A 14,879-nucleotide genomic window follows, 5' to 3' on the forward strand; every position below is an offset into this window, starting at 1 on the left:
ATATGTTCTGTTTATAATGTCTCTGAAAAACTGATTTCTGCATATCTACTCATTTATTTACCTTTTTGCTTTTATTGATATCACAAAACAAGTGTGGATGCCTTCACTGTCCTCTCCAGCAATGATATTTCAGCAAGTTTTGCTGCATAGTTTACACAACAAGGCCATGGCAGTGTATATTTATATGTTTATGTGAATATGTTAGAACTGTAAAGCCATTGTGTGAATGTATGTGTGGAAGAAAGAAGTGACCAGGACCAGCACAAGTTTTACCGAACACATTGCTGTCTTTATTAGAGCCTTGTCTGGCAGTAATACTGAAAAAAAAGTGAACTTAGAACAGATGGTGGTGGCAGCCCACGGCTTTTTTTTGTTTTTTTTCCTGTTTTTCTTTATTTCTTTGATATTTTTCTTCGTTTTTTTTGTGTGAGAGTACGGCGACTCCTGCTTTTCTGTGGCATGGATAACATCAATAAAAGAGACAGTAGGGAGAGAAAAAAAGAAATATACAACTTATATTACACTGTGTTATGAACAAAATATAAATCTATAACTCTATGTTATATTTACATAATTATCTTTCTTGATTTTTCAAGTTGAGATGGTAAGATATTTTTTTTTAACTTGTAATAATTCTTACTTTGTTTTGAGCTCCACTCATGACTTTGATTGTCTTAAATAATATTATCATCATCATCATCATTTTCATTGTCTTGATATGGGGATAGACCTTGCCAGCAGGGATGATTGACGTCTTAATGCCCCACCCACCCACCTGATACCCCAAAAATGGATTGATTCACTTAGCCCCCTCTCTCCAGCATCGGGTTGAACCATGGTGTAATAACAGGGGTGACTATACAGCAAAATTAAGACCCGGAGGCTCATTGTGTGGCATGTAGCGAACATCTACAGCGAGAATGATTGTGGGGATCACTATGTGACAGCACACCTGAAGAGTAGTCATGGCTCCTATAGCGTTGCGTGGAGCTAAAACAAAGCAAAGGGCTCCTGATGAGAAGTGACTTTAAAGATACTGTAGATACGTCTGGTTGTCTCACACACACACACACACACACACAGTGGAACACCGTTGATGGATTGCGGTAAACACTGCTTTCCTATGATTTAAAAAAAACACCAAACTAAATATATGTACAGGATTTTAAATCTAGAACTCTAGATTTCAAGAAACAGAAGGACAGCATAGGATTCGTTTGGTTGTCATGATAATCTCTTCATTTAAAATGTGTGTGTGTGTGTGTGTTAGTGATTGTGTTTGTGCATGTGCGTGTGTGTGAAGATCCAACCCAAGGGTGTTCCACTGTGTCTCAGTGAGGCGGCCAAACTAGTAAAAGGGGACGGGACTCTTTGTTCACAGAAAACAGTTTCCAAAAAGTGACTTAAAACTGATTTAAAAAAAACCAAAAACCAAACAAACAAAAAAGAGCAAAATAAACGAGAGGAAACTTCACATTATACATTATAATAACCATTACAAATAAAATTATAATAACAATAAAAAATAATCATGTTCTTCTTTTTCTCTGACTGCACAGAGTCTGAGTGCTTTTTAGAAATGGGTTTGGACATGAAAAGGTTATGTCTTCAGCTCGGAGGAGGGCCGGCGTCGATTCTTGTCAGTCCAGCTCACTGTCCTAACTCCGCCCGCCCACCCGTCCGGAGGATTAATACAAAACGAACGCATCAAAAAAGAAGGGAACATAAGAATGCAAAACAAAGCAAGGTAAAATGACAACTTTTTGTTTAGATCTAAATACCTACCAGCTAAATAGAATAATGTTTCATTGACTGTCATAGTTTCATATGGTCATAAAAACCCGATAAAGAGGAGAAAAATAAATTATACTGTACATAACTTACTAAACTTAAGAAACGCTGACCATCCTTATAATTATTGTTAATAATATTATTAGACTAGAGGCAGTTTGAAGAGAAAAAAAAAAAATACAGTATTCAAATACAAACAAACACTGACTGGCTGACTTCACCTCGGCTCCGCCCACTTGGGACAGCAGGATGTTGATTAGAGGGAGCAGGAAAACACTGAGGGACAGAACAGTTGTGTGTGTGTGTGTGTGTGTGTGTGTGTGTGTGTGTGGTACAGTAAACAGTAAACAGCAGCAGTGTAAGTTGCCTGTCTTTCTGTATCCTAGATGTTATTTTTTCTCGTACTAAAAAAGACGAGCTAGATTTTGCACACGTGTGCAAACGGCCAATAAAGGAGCACACACAGCACACGCCGACACACACTCACACATGGTCGGATGTTTCAAGCTAAGTCGTACTGATGTTTTGTCCAGGACGAGATCAAGATATAGGGACGGAGCGAGAGGAAAAACTGGTGGATTGTCTCACGACACAGTGCTTTCGTTTCTGCTCCGTGACCGCCAGAGAGACTCCCCCTCTCCCCCCGAAAAATCCCTCAAAGTGGGACAGCCCATGCTGCACGGGTCAGTCCTGGCTGGACCGTCCCATCGGATTCCAAAAGGGGGGGGGGTTGAACCGCTGACAGCACACTGCGAGGTCGAAGAAAAGATATGTTCTCGTTAAAAATAAACATGTCTGATGATCTTTCAGGTGCTTTACAACAAAAGGGGGAAAAAAGAAATGTCTCTTTTTTTCTATTATTATTCAAACTTGTAGCACAAAAACAACAAATCACATTCACAAGCCACTTATTGGCACCGTGTACCTGAGTGAGAATATTATAGAACCAAAGAACAAAAAAAGCTGTTTTTTTTAAAAGTGTCTCTTGATAATAAACAGGTCCGCCATCTTAAAGTGTCATCTGTTAGCCTTTGACAGGTCCACTGGTCCGTCTGTCATTTTAAAATGTCTCTTCTACAAACGGGTCTAAAAGGTTGCGTTCTGAGTGTGACTTCTCATTTCTCCTCACTCGTGGCATTACACTCTTGCAGTAGTACTTGAATATTCCTCAGCAAACATCAGAGCTGGTTTGGCCGTCTCTCCCTCCCAGACTCCGGTTTGTGTAACAGTCAGTGTGAGTGACAGGTCCTGTGCTTCAGTTGATTGATCAGATGCTGGTATCAGGACTCCAGTGGGAGGGGTCTGGCTCTGTTTAAAAGAGTCCATGTTAGTCAGGAGGGGGGAGGGGTAGGGAAGGTGGCGGGGGGGATCTGTGAGATTGGGACTCAAGGTGATTGGCAAAAGAGAAAGTTTTTCTTCCTGATTGGTGGGTTTGGGATTGTGTGGGATTAACCAGCTGTGATTGGCTTTTAAAAAAACAGGCAGCTCTCACGCCGTCCTATTGGGTGATATGGTTGTCATTATCGCTGGTGTAATCGGGCTCTTCGTCCTCGTAGTCGAAGTCGTCGTACACGTCGCCGTTGCTGTCGTCCAGCCGTAGCTCCTCCTCTTTGATTCGTGGCTCGTCCCCCTTCAGGCCGGGCATGTGGGGGTTCTGGTGGTGGTTGGCGTTGGGCTCGGGGCTGCTGGACATGCTCGAATGCTCCGAGGGCATCTGGGGTGAGGGCATTCCCGCCATTGACAGGGCACCTGGGTAAACCACGCCTGCAGAGGACAGGGGCAACTGGCCCTGCTGCCTGTAACGCACACAGAGGAAGTGTTTCAGTACGTGAAGGGCAGCATTCAAGCTCTGCGACAGTCTCAAAATACATTTCAATGATGAATGTAAGCCTTTTCGTCTGGTGACCCCTTAGAGGAATTGTTCAATATTTTGGGAAATATGCTTTATTTTCTTATCAAAAGAGGAGAAGACCACTGTCATGTCTGTACGCTAAATATGAAGCTACAGCCAGCAGACGGTTAGCTTAGCTTAGATTACCAGCACCAGTTCACTAATTAACATGTTAAATCGCTTTGTTGAATCAACAACAAAGTGTAAAAAGGACATGCTGCAGTTACATCGGGGGTTCTTTGGACAGAGCCAGGCTAGCTGTTTCCCCATTTCTAGTTTTTATGCTAAGCTAACAGGCTACTGCTCATATTTACCGTACAGACATGAGAGTCATCGTATCAATCTTAATTTAACACTTGGCAAAATAAGAAAATAATAATAATAATAGTAATTTCCCGAAATGTCAACCTTGTCTTTGAAAATAAAGGGATGTTTACTTGTGACCCCTCAACACCATTGACACTGTATGTTTACCGGTTGTGAGCAGTTCAGCTAAAGAGTTTTTTTTATTACTTTTTAGCGGTCTGAAGATTAGAGAAAAGTCTGTAACAGGTAACATTATTTTGTGTTGCAAAAATATTTTGTTGTTTTTCTCTTCCTTAATGCCAGAATCATCTCCCCAACGGGACCCCCCATGGTGGGAACCACTGTCTTTGAGCTTATATTAGTTAGCCTCACTTATCAAGAAAACTACATTAGACAGAGATTTTATAAGGACAAGTTTAAACCTGACGTTTAAAGCAAAAGTAAAGTAAAACCAAACAAACCAAACAACAAAAATACTGATATCCATCATGAGACGTGACAAAGATTCTAATTTCAATGAAGTAAAACTCTGCTGAAGTATAAAAACTATTTGCTATCTTACTACAGTTCCCTTACCCCACACTGAAGTACTGTCTCATCTCCTGTCTGCGGGACCTCATGATGGCCTTGTACTCGCCGATGCGCAGCTTCTTGCCGTCCACCAGGCAGGTGCGTTTGGGTCGCGGCTTGTACTTGTAGTCGGGGTATTTCTCCAGATGCTGCTTGCTGAGGCGAGCCTGCTCCTCATAGTACGGCTGCTTCTCCAGGTTGGTCATGGCTTTCCAGCGGGAGCCTGGATAAGGGCGCATTATAATAGTGATCAGTTTAGCTATGTCTTGGCAAAAATCAATATAAATGAATATTAATTATGATCATTATATAGAAACAAAATGATAAAGATCTGTTTGAAGAAGATTGAGCACGTACTCGGCTTTAAGATCAATTACATCGCGTGTGAGGAACAACTGTCAGTATGGCATGCGTGACCCTGCATCACATGCAAATGCCGACACACATGTGACGGCATTTAAGGGACACTTACACATCCACAAACACACACACGCAGATGATGAAGGTGGAAGCTTCACCCGGAAAGAGAAAACGAGGTTAATGAGGAGCGCGGTGAGGACGACAGGTACTCATCTAGACTAATGAGGACTTCACTTAACCTGCTGTCATCTCTCTCTTAGCTCAGTTTCGGCTCATAGATTTGTAGTATCAGTCCCCTGCATGTGTGTGTGTGTGTGTGTGTGTGTGTGGGTGTAATCTTGAGCCTGTCTTCCCCTGTGTGTGTTTCATATCTGGTCTGAATTTGCACTTGACTACTGTATGTTTAATGGGTAAAAGCTGTCAGCACTTGGCTGTTCCCTCTCTCTGTCTTTCTCTCTCTCTGTTCTGCGATCTGTTAGCAATCGAGAAAGAGAGGGAGAGAGAGAGAGGGTGGGTGGGAGGGTGAGTGAGTGGTGGGGGGGGGGCTTATTAAAACCAGATTTTCCTGTGTTATAAAACGCTTAGGAGCTCTTTAAAATGTCAGGGCCGATCCCGGCGGTCCGGGGGAAATGTCAGGCGGCCTCGCGCTGCTTGTTTAATGCATAATGAATTATATCATCATTTGTCGGAGCCGCGCTCTCCCCAGCCGTTCATTAACAGCCGCTTACACGATGCCACCGCTTGTAATGAAATCACTGTGTGTGTGTTTGAGAAAGTGGGAAATAGAACCTGCAGTACATGCATCTTCCTTTGGCTTAGGTTGCGTAGTAGTGGGTTAGGTGGGGTGGGGCAAAGGCTCCTGTCACTCAAAACAGACTGTGTGTGAGTGAGTGAGTGTGTGTGTGTCTTACCGAGGATCTTGCTGATGTTAGAGTTGTGCATGTCGGGGAAGGCCTGGAGGATCTTTCTCCTCTCGTCCTTGGCCCAGACCATGAAGGCGTTCATCGGCCGCTTGATGTGCGGCTCGGCGCTGCCGCGCCCCCGGGCCTCCCGAAATATTCTGGAGTCGGACACGCTGGGGGAGCCTGAGGGGGAGGAGGGCAAGAAGATGGGAGGAACAACAAGACAAAAGTCAAACATGCAAAAAACACATATAGACATAAAGGTTTACAGAATGCCCAGTGAAAACAATTATCTTCAAATTCGGAGATTTTTAATTTTAATAAACTGAAAGATGAATTTTCCTTAATGGGTTGAGAAAATAAGTTTGCTTCTTAAGCTAAATAAAACATATAAAAACTGAATTATGTGAAAAATGCATTGTCACAAAGATGAAAAGGTGCCTATATTACTTGGTTTTCACACAGCGACAGTTGATGAAATGTATCCACATGAAACTAAACTAAAAGTAAGAACAATTACACTTCAATCCGTATTTATTAAAAAACCACACACTCTTTTGTCACCTAAATGACCGCATGCGTACGCGTGTGTGTCCCTACCGTCAGAGTCTCCGCTCATGGTGAAGTCCAACATGGCGTGGCTGAACTTGTCCTCCGCCTGCTGCTTCAGCTGTTGACTCAGACTCTCCAAAGCAGCTTTGTCCTAAACAACACAAACAGTTCACAGTTGCAGTCGGTCAGTGGGTGAGTCACTGACTGTGAATATATGAATGAGAGAAACCGGACCTGTGGCGATGCCGAGCAATTGTCTGCTTCACTTTAAAACATATCTTTCTTATAATTGATATTTAAATAGATGTTCTGGCTCCCTTCAAGTTTTTATCTCTGGTGTTATTTATTTCTTAGTTGTAGCTAAAAACAGCTATTGTTTCATTTAAACATAGAAATCTAATTAGATGTCCGTTGGCTTCGAGCCAATCTGCTCACAAGAAAATCAGTTTTGAAGACAAATTCACAGAAGTGACAAATGAATGAAGGAAGCGCAGCCATGTTCCCCTTTGATCTGAAAGAAATTAGTTCTTTTTTAATTCATTATTCTTTTTAATAAAGTGATCCAAACACAGAGAAACCAGTCAACAGCAGTGATTTTCAGTAGATACACAGTTTGTGTTTTGGCTCGTTTGGATGTAAATTTGCGGGAACGTTAATGTCAACATCAAATTGTTAAAGTGCTGTGCGCCTGCATGCTTGAACACACATCTGTGCGCATGTTTGCATGTGCAAGAATGTTGATTACATTTAGTCCTATTTGGATGTTTACTGTTTAGTGTGTATACTGTATTTTATATGAGTGTGTGTGTGTGTGTGTGTGTGTGTGCGCAGCCACTCCTGGCAGCCACCTGCGAGAGTGGAGTGCCGCGGCTTGCCTCTCTCTTGCAGAGGCCCCCGAGGGTCGACGCATTAGAGAGAGAGAGGGAGCGAGAGAGCGCAGCGCGGACGAGAGCGAGGCCACGCCGCACGGCCCCCTGGGTATTTATTACAACCAATAAAAGGCTGATTTACTGAGCATTTACATGCTTAATGCAAACAGCCGGCACACTCTACGCCGGAACCTGACTGTCGACGAACACGCACACGCTTGCACACACACACCGTGGTACACCAGTGCCAGCATTTTACAGTTTAATTATACGATTAGGAGCGGCACCCAAAACACTGTCGTCTTCTAAAACAACCTTCCAAAAAGTGTCCCTCTCCATTTACACGTGACCCCGGCGAGCCGGCTGGTTGGATGGAGGGAGGGCAGAATGATAATGAAATGCATTTTCTCTGTTTTTAGTCCGACAGAGTTTAATTGTTAGAGATAATTTCCCCCCCAGATTGGAATAAATACGGCTAAAAAGGCAGGCAGGGGAGAGGGAGAGTACAAGGCAGAGGCTGCAGATGTATTCTTTTTTTGTGTTTCTGCATTCAGTCATTTAAAAAGTATTTTATTTTGAATTTATTATGTTTTAATAAATGAACAACAATCTGCCAGTGGGTTGGAATGAATTTCCCCTCATTTCACACAAATGATCAGCCTCATTCAAACCTCAGTCAAGGAATAAAAAAAGAGCACAAAATGCATCTCACACCTTTAGATTTTAAGCTTCAATGTGCTGTTACAAAGGGCTTTTTGCTTGTGTGTGTGTGTATGTGTGTGTGTGTGTGTGAGACAGAGATGGAGATGAACAGGGAGACAGAGTGGATGACAGGCTAGTCTGACATTAAGCCCCAGTACAGTACATGAGAAAAGTGGATTGAATGGCTGACACTGGAGCCAAGACACAAAGTACCGACAAAACTAATCCTCTGAGTGTGTCAGAGATGACACCGTCGTATCTGAGCGCCGAGAGCTCGCCGGCTTCACACTCGCAGCAGCACAAAGCCAAAGGGCCGAGGGAACGGGAGTGCGAGCGCGTGGCTTTGGAAGCTGAGAGAGTCGAGCCCCCCTCCCCCCGACAAAATCTAAAATTCGAGGATTTTAAATTAAAAAAGACTTTAGACAACATCTATTCTTATTCTTATTCTTAGTTTCGTAAAAAACAAATTTCAGAAATTCTTAATAATTCATCTACCATCATAAGTGGTGTAAGAGGATAAGTCACAATAAAAGAAAAACCTTACTTTTTCACCTCATTTCATTGAAGTCTTACATGATAACATGCCAATTTAACAAGAAATTACAAAAAAAAAGATGTAATAAAAATATGTCTAGTGTTTTATTATCCCTGCAGTGGAGTAAAACAGCTAAATACCTCCATCTAATGCAACGAAAGTGTGGATACAATATGATCCTGAAAAATGTTCCCAGTAGAATTGATCAATTTCCCCTGACGTCCCCTGGTGTGAATCTAATTGGCTATTAGACTGAAGCCTTTCTACTGTATCTACAGTGTATAGCTGTGTACACTCTGTCTAAATGTGTACAAAAAACCGGGGCTGAATGCATGGATCAGTGTGGGTTTGACTGTTTGAGAGATGAGAGAGGGAAAAAAAGGGAGAAAGAGACAGATAGAGTTGTTGAATGTCAGCGGTGCAGATGCTTCAAGCACACTGTTGCTCTGTGTGTGTATGTGTGTGTGTATGTTTGTGTGTGTGTGCGCGTGCGTGCGTGTGCGCGTGTACCAGCCGACTCCCAATGTGTTTAACAAATAACCACAATTTAGCCACGCTGCCGAGGAGCCGGCGCCGTCACTTCACATTACCGTCTCCCCGGCGCTCCGCTCTGCCACACACACACACACACACGGACGTAGCCCTGCAGTGCGCCTTACAGACACACTCATTACCTCTGAGACGCCTCTGGTTTTACCTTATCTGGTCCTGTTTAGCTTCAACACATTTCAGCGAGCACATTGTACACCGATTTACCTCCTACATAGTGCAGTGCAGATGGCATATGGCAAGACAAATTATTACACACTGACAATGAGACGGTACAGCTTGTGATGACTTTTTTTTTTTTTTTTACTGCATTTTTGGGAGAATCTATGAATTTAGACCTTTGGAATCGGGTTGTATTTTTTGTCTTGAGATAAAATACTTGCACAATTTGTAAGGAGATCCATACATTTGATGCCGTTGATGAGTGGGAATTATAGAAATCATAGTATCATAATTTGTATTTTAACGTAAGAAAGAAACAGAGCAATAAAAAGTGTGTTCGCATGTGTTTTCATCCCAAAGGGCAGAACAAATATAAATGAACTTAAAGTAAACTTTAAATACATCAATACAATCAAATAATATTACCTCATATCACATCATTTAAAGTGACAGTTGACCTTTTGAACTTCTGTTCTTTTGACTTGAGGTTGAACTCATGAAGCCGTAACACACTTTGTGACCATAAAATATTATGAAAACTAAACACTGCGGTTGCTTGTAGCAAATACACACTGCTGCATGTTCCAGGTTTTAATGTGGAGAAAACGCCAACCTTGATTTTTTTTTTTTTTGTCGTGCCTTTAATCCTTTGGGGCAGATGTCATACTTTGTCGCCTGTTGCTAGGGTGACGGCACAATGGGATGCCGTGTGCGGCGGTATAGATGACATTCAAAGTGGCTCACCTTGTCCAAGCGTCCATTGTTGAGGCTCAGGTTGCTGACGGCGGCAACCTTGGCGTCCAGGACCTGCTGCTCTCTCTTCAGCTGCTCCTTCATCTGCCGGGCCTCGGCGAAGGCCTTGGTCACCGCCTCGTGGTCGTTCAGGTAGGCGGTCGAGGACAGCGACGTCAACAAGTCTGCTGAGACACAGACAGGGACACGAAGGGACGGGGACACGGAGGGAGGACAAGCAATTAATTTGGTTTTGCATAAGTCATTAGCAGTGAGTAAAAATGTTCTTCTGTATCTTTTCTGTATATTCTATTTTAAGTATATTCAAAAATAATAAGAGAGAATAAAGAGAGAGAAATTTGGAAATTAATTTACAGTTGAGTAAATATGTGTGTGTGTGTGTGTGTGTGTGGCAGGAGGTTTTCATCCAGAATAAATCTTCCCCTGAACCATGAGGTAAAGACATTAACACACACTGGATGAGGAGATTTTGCTGGGGCATCTCTGTGTGTGTGTGTGTGTGTGTGTGTGTGTGTGTGTGTGTGTTTGCGTGCGTCTCCCACTCTCTCTCAGACTCGCGCAAACACACTCACACACTGACCACTTGACTGTCATGCTGGGCATGTGAGTCATGAGTGTGCCTCTAGCTAGCCTCGCGACAAGCTGCCCACCGCCTCCCCACCTGCCCTCAGCTGTAAACACACACACACACACACACACACACACACACACACTTCAACCCCTGGACATCTCCTTTAAATCCCATTAAAACACCCACCTTTCGCCACACACACAAACCCCTCCCTTTTCTGAACCCTCACAGTTGTGCTTTGAAGAGAGGTGACCAGATGACTCTTATCACAGCTAAAAAGTCCTGCTAATTTCCCCAGAACATCTGTCCTGCCACCTAACACAGATCAGATCTCCCCGCTCCTCCTCGCCGCCTATTATTTGTATTATTTCCGCAGCTTAGTTGCCGACAAGGCATCCGAGGCATCTGCTCAGTGTGTGTGAGCCTGTGTGTACCGCTTTCGCCATCTCTCTATCAGTCGGGTTAGCTCTTAACAAAGAGCTGCGGCTGGCTTATGGGGCCTTTATCAGCGCTAATCCGCACCGCTAATGCCATCTCAGGCCAGATTACCAGCTTCAGATTGGTAATGACAGAGCCGTGAACTCTTTCAGAAGTCATAACCGGAAAATCTGGATGCAAGTGGGGGCCAAAGGGGAGGGAGAAGAGGGAGAGGAGCGAGGGCGATGGAATCGGGTGGCAGTCAATTTTAATCTGGAGTCAAAAGAGAGGGAGGGGGACAGATAGATACTCTTGCGCTCATGAATTTGTGTGTGTGAGTCTCGCTTAAACTGACAGCGATGCCAACCATCCAGACAAGTGAATGTGACCCAGATAGAAGGGGAGGAGGGTCTCTCTCTCCCATTTTTCTCTCTCACTACACACACACACACACACACACACACACACACACACACACACACACACACACACACACACAAGTTTTGTCTCTTTCTGAGAGCCAAATCTCTACAGACAGGCGCAGGACATTTTGGACCACAAAAAACACTCCGGCAGGGAGGTCAGGGGGAACTGCAGTGTTTCATGACAGGGACAAAGACGAACGTGTGATCGTGGTAGGAGTTACAGGCGCTGACAGCCCTTCAGTTTGGCTTGAGATGGGTAGATGGGTGGATGGATGGATGGACGGAGGAAGGAAGAGAAAGAGACACGGGCCTTTGGGTTGGTAGGTGTCAAAAAAAGGAAGAGAGGTGCACAGCGGAGAAATACAGGAACGTAGTGGAAGGTGAAGCTACTGAAGATGAACCCCTTTAACCTGCAGATATGACTCTTATTCTAAAAGCTTTAGTGAACATAAACACTGCAATAGCATAGGACCAATCAGATCTTGTGTTGTTTTGCACTCATCTATAAGCTCACTTTTAAGGCCTATAAAATGTACCCATCATTCTTTTCAAGGCATAAATTTACATGCATTACAAGCGATACAAAACTGATGTAATGTATGTTAAATGAGCATAGGCTCTTTTTAAGTCAAAATGACCCTGCCGACTAGCCGTCCAAAATTATACCAATCTAGCAGACACACAGAAATAAATATAATCATATAATCAGAGGTGGAAGAAGTATTGAGATTCTTTACTGAGGTCATCAGCAAAATGTACTTAAAGTTAAGGACTTACGTAAAGTAAAAGTACTTATTGTGCAAAATGCCACCTTTTGGAGTGATATATTCTTATATATTACATATTATTGTATAATTATTATGGATGCATAATATGAAAACTGCATTTCCTTGTTGTAATCGGTCGATTTTTAAATATTTCAGGTGGTTTAATCTAGAATATTTTATAAAATGACCGTATATTATATCTGGAATGTAGTGGAGCAGACGTATATGCAAAGAGTAAATAAGAAATACTCAAGTAAAGTGCAAGTATCTTAAAATTGTACTTAAGTATAGCAGTAAAGTAAATGTGCTTAGTTCCATTTCACCGCTGCCAATCATATAAAACCAGTAATTTCAAAGTGGCACTACTACAAAGTGGTTTTACTGAAAACCCTGTTTCTTTGACATAAAAAACAACTGCCACCTTTTTCTTTTCAAATTATATTTAACTTAAAGACTCCATTCCCTCCCGGAGTTAAAGTATATCCCGTTCTAAAAAGAAAATACTGAAATATATGCATGTGAAAAAAATAATTGTAAGTTCTGTGTACACTGAGGGCACTGGATCACTCACTAGAGTGTTGCCACCTTTTTAATTTCCACTACATCCACTCTACATGTGTGTCTGTTCTTGTTCCTGTCTGAATTTAAATAACCTGAACACACATTCATGCTCTGTTCCAGCCACCCACACATCCCCACAAACACACACACCGACACACACTCACTCCCGCATCAAAACGACCGCCTCTAGACTCTTTTCCAATTTGTCTGGCCCTTCTATCCCCTCTGAACTTGTAACAGGAACCCTAATACGGCTATGAACTGTAATAACAAATGTACCGGTGACCGGCTAAACTCGGCGGCAACAGATGGGACCATGAGCTGCAACATGACTGGGATCTGCGGCACAAAACACTGCTGGTCTCCACACACAAATAATTCAGCAGGGATCACACACAAACTTTAAACACTGTAATCCATTTTTCTGAACAAAAAACATCTGGGACCGCAAATCCACTAATCTGATATTAAATCCGCCGATTTGTTGAAAAACAGTGAGATTAGCCAAGAAGTCAGAAAAAAAAAAAAAAAAAAAGACTAACTGCCTATTGCAAAGGAGGAGGAGGTGGGATTGTGAGCTTTTGTGTGCGTTTCAGTGTGTGTTTGAGTGTGTGTGCTGTCATTGTGTCATTAATGCTGGGTGTTTGCGCTGTCCTGGCTCATGTAAGAGGCTTGTCTAATCTCATTGGTGATACCTCCTGTCTGTCATGCGCTCCTCTCTTTATTATTCCCCCGCTTCATGGCTCGGGAAAAAAAAAAAGTGCTAATCCCCATCTCTCTCTCTCTCTCTCTCTCTCTCTCTCTCTCTCTCTCTCTCTCTCTCTCTCTCCTTCCCCTCGCTCCTATGTCTCTCTGTCTCTTTCAGTCACTAATAAACACATAACAATGAAGCAGCCCGGAGGCAAATAGCGACATGGAAGGAAAAACACAAACACACTAATTATAGCCTGTTACATATGTGTAATATTTGAACTATCAGTGTTGCGTGAAAAATGGATTAAGAGTACAAAATGGTGATTCATTTATGTCATATTTTATGTATGTGTACATATGGCCGGGTATGATTATGGTACTGGCACTGGCAACAATGGCGGCACTACGAGGAAAATGCTATTCTTGTCATCGCCACGATCAGAGAGGCTATTACTGTTTGCCTCAAAGATGCACATTGTCATTATGGGAACGATTTGCAAACACTTTTAATAAAAGTATATTGAAGTGTCGGAGTACTTATGCTGTGTGTATACAACATGCATGCATGTGTGGTTGTACACGAGTGTGTGTGCATTTAAAGGAAAGTTAAGGTTCATTACAACTTTGACGTTACTTTCGCAGTTTGGCCCATCACTTATATCAGTGATATAACCATCATGCTGTATTCACTAAATGTATTGCTGAGATCGGGGAACACCACATCACTCAAAGTCATATGGGCTCGCTCCAAATAAAATGGTTAATGGTTAATAATAATGTAATGTAATTGTTTGCATGTTAGCAGATTTCTTGTTGGTAGGTGGGGTTATTTAATTTCGCCACGGTACAAGAGCCTGTATAGCCACATTGAGCATTGTGGCCATTTCCCATTTTCTCTTGGATGTCGCTAAGTAGCTAGCTAACAATACAATACAAGACAATAACCTTGGATTATCCTTGAACTTTTCCTGTGGTGTGTGTGTGTGTGTCTCTGTGTGTGTGTGATGGATATTAAAGTCCACTTACCTATTGAGCTGACTCTGGTCGGTGGTCCTCCGATGCTGGAGGGGGCGACACTGTGCTTCATGGAGCCGGCATGGCCCAGCTTGGTGGCGGCAGCAGCAGCAGGGACCTGTGGGGAAGTTGGGGGGGAGTTGGGTGACTTGCTCTCGGATGCCTTAGGCTTGGCCGACAGGTTCAGTGGCTGTGCACCCTCACTGTCCTGCAAAAACCAAAACAGCACAGTTTCGCCTGCTGTGACCACCGTAGGAATTTGGAAGCGGGAGGCAGGGGGGGAGCGGAGGGCAGGGCGGGACCCCTTCCCCTTCCTCACCGAGACCACTCGCAATTGAGGCTTTAACACGTACGAATCAAACGGGAAACCCATGCACAGCAATCTAAGGCAAGCCTGGTGGTACAGATGACCAGGTGCATGCCACTGCCCGTATCCAAACAGCTCGTCGTAAGCGAAAAAGATTCACAGCACAGACAAAAACACATATG

At 43.1% G+C, this 14,879-nt stretch overlaps 1 protein-coding gene across 1 annotated transcript in view; it reads right to left on the reverse strand.

Annotated features, from left to right (window-relative positions):
- Positions 1-3,264: 3,264 nt before the first annotated feature.
- Positions 3,265-14,879, reverse strand: part of sox5 (SRY-box transcription factor 5) — a 76,742-nt gene continuing 65,127 nt past the window's right edge. Inside the window, exons 9-14 of the mRNA XM_070928681.1 lie at positions 14,402-14,598; positions 9,934-10,078; positions 6,421-6,523; positions 5,830-6,003; positions 4,565-4,781; positions 3,265-3,587 (exon numbers count right to left, since the gene is read on the reverse strand). Coding sequence (XP_070784782.1) covers positions 3,290-3,587; positions 4,565-4,781; positions 5,830-6,003; positions 6,421-6,523; positions 9,934-10,078; positions 14,402-14,598 — 1,134 coding nt within the window. The 3' untranslated portion in view covers positions 3,265-3,289. The remainder of the gene's footprint in view (positions 3,588-4,564; positions 4,782-5,829; positions 6,004-6,420; positions 6,524-9,933; positions 10,079-14,401; positions 14,599-14,879) is intronic.

This window comes from Enoplosus armatus, chromosome 22 (genome assembly GCF_043641665.1).
Source record: "Enoplosus armatus isolate fEnoArm2 chromosome 22, fEnoArm2.hap1, whole genome shotgun sequence".
In the NCBI taxonomy this organism is placed as follows: domain Eukaryota; kingdom Metazoa; phylum Chordata; class Actinopteri; order Centrarchiformes; family Enoplosidae; genus Enoplosus; species Enoplosus armatus.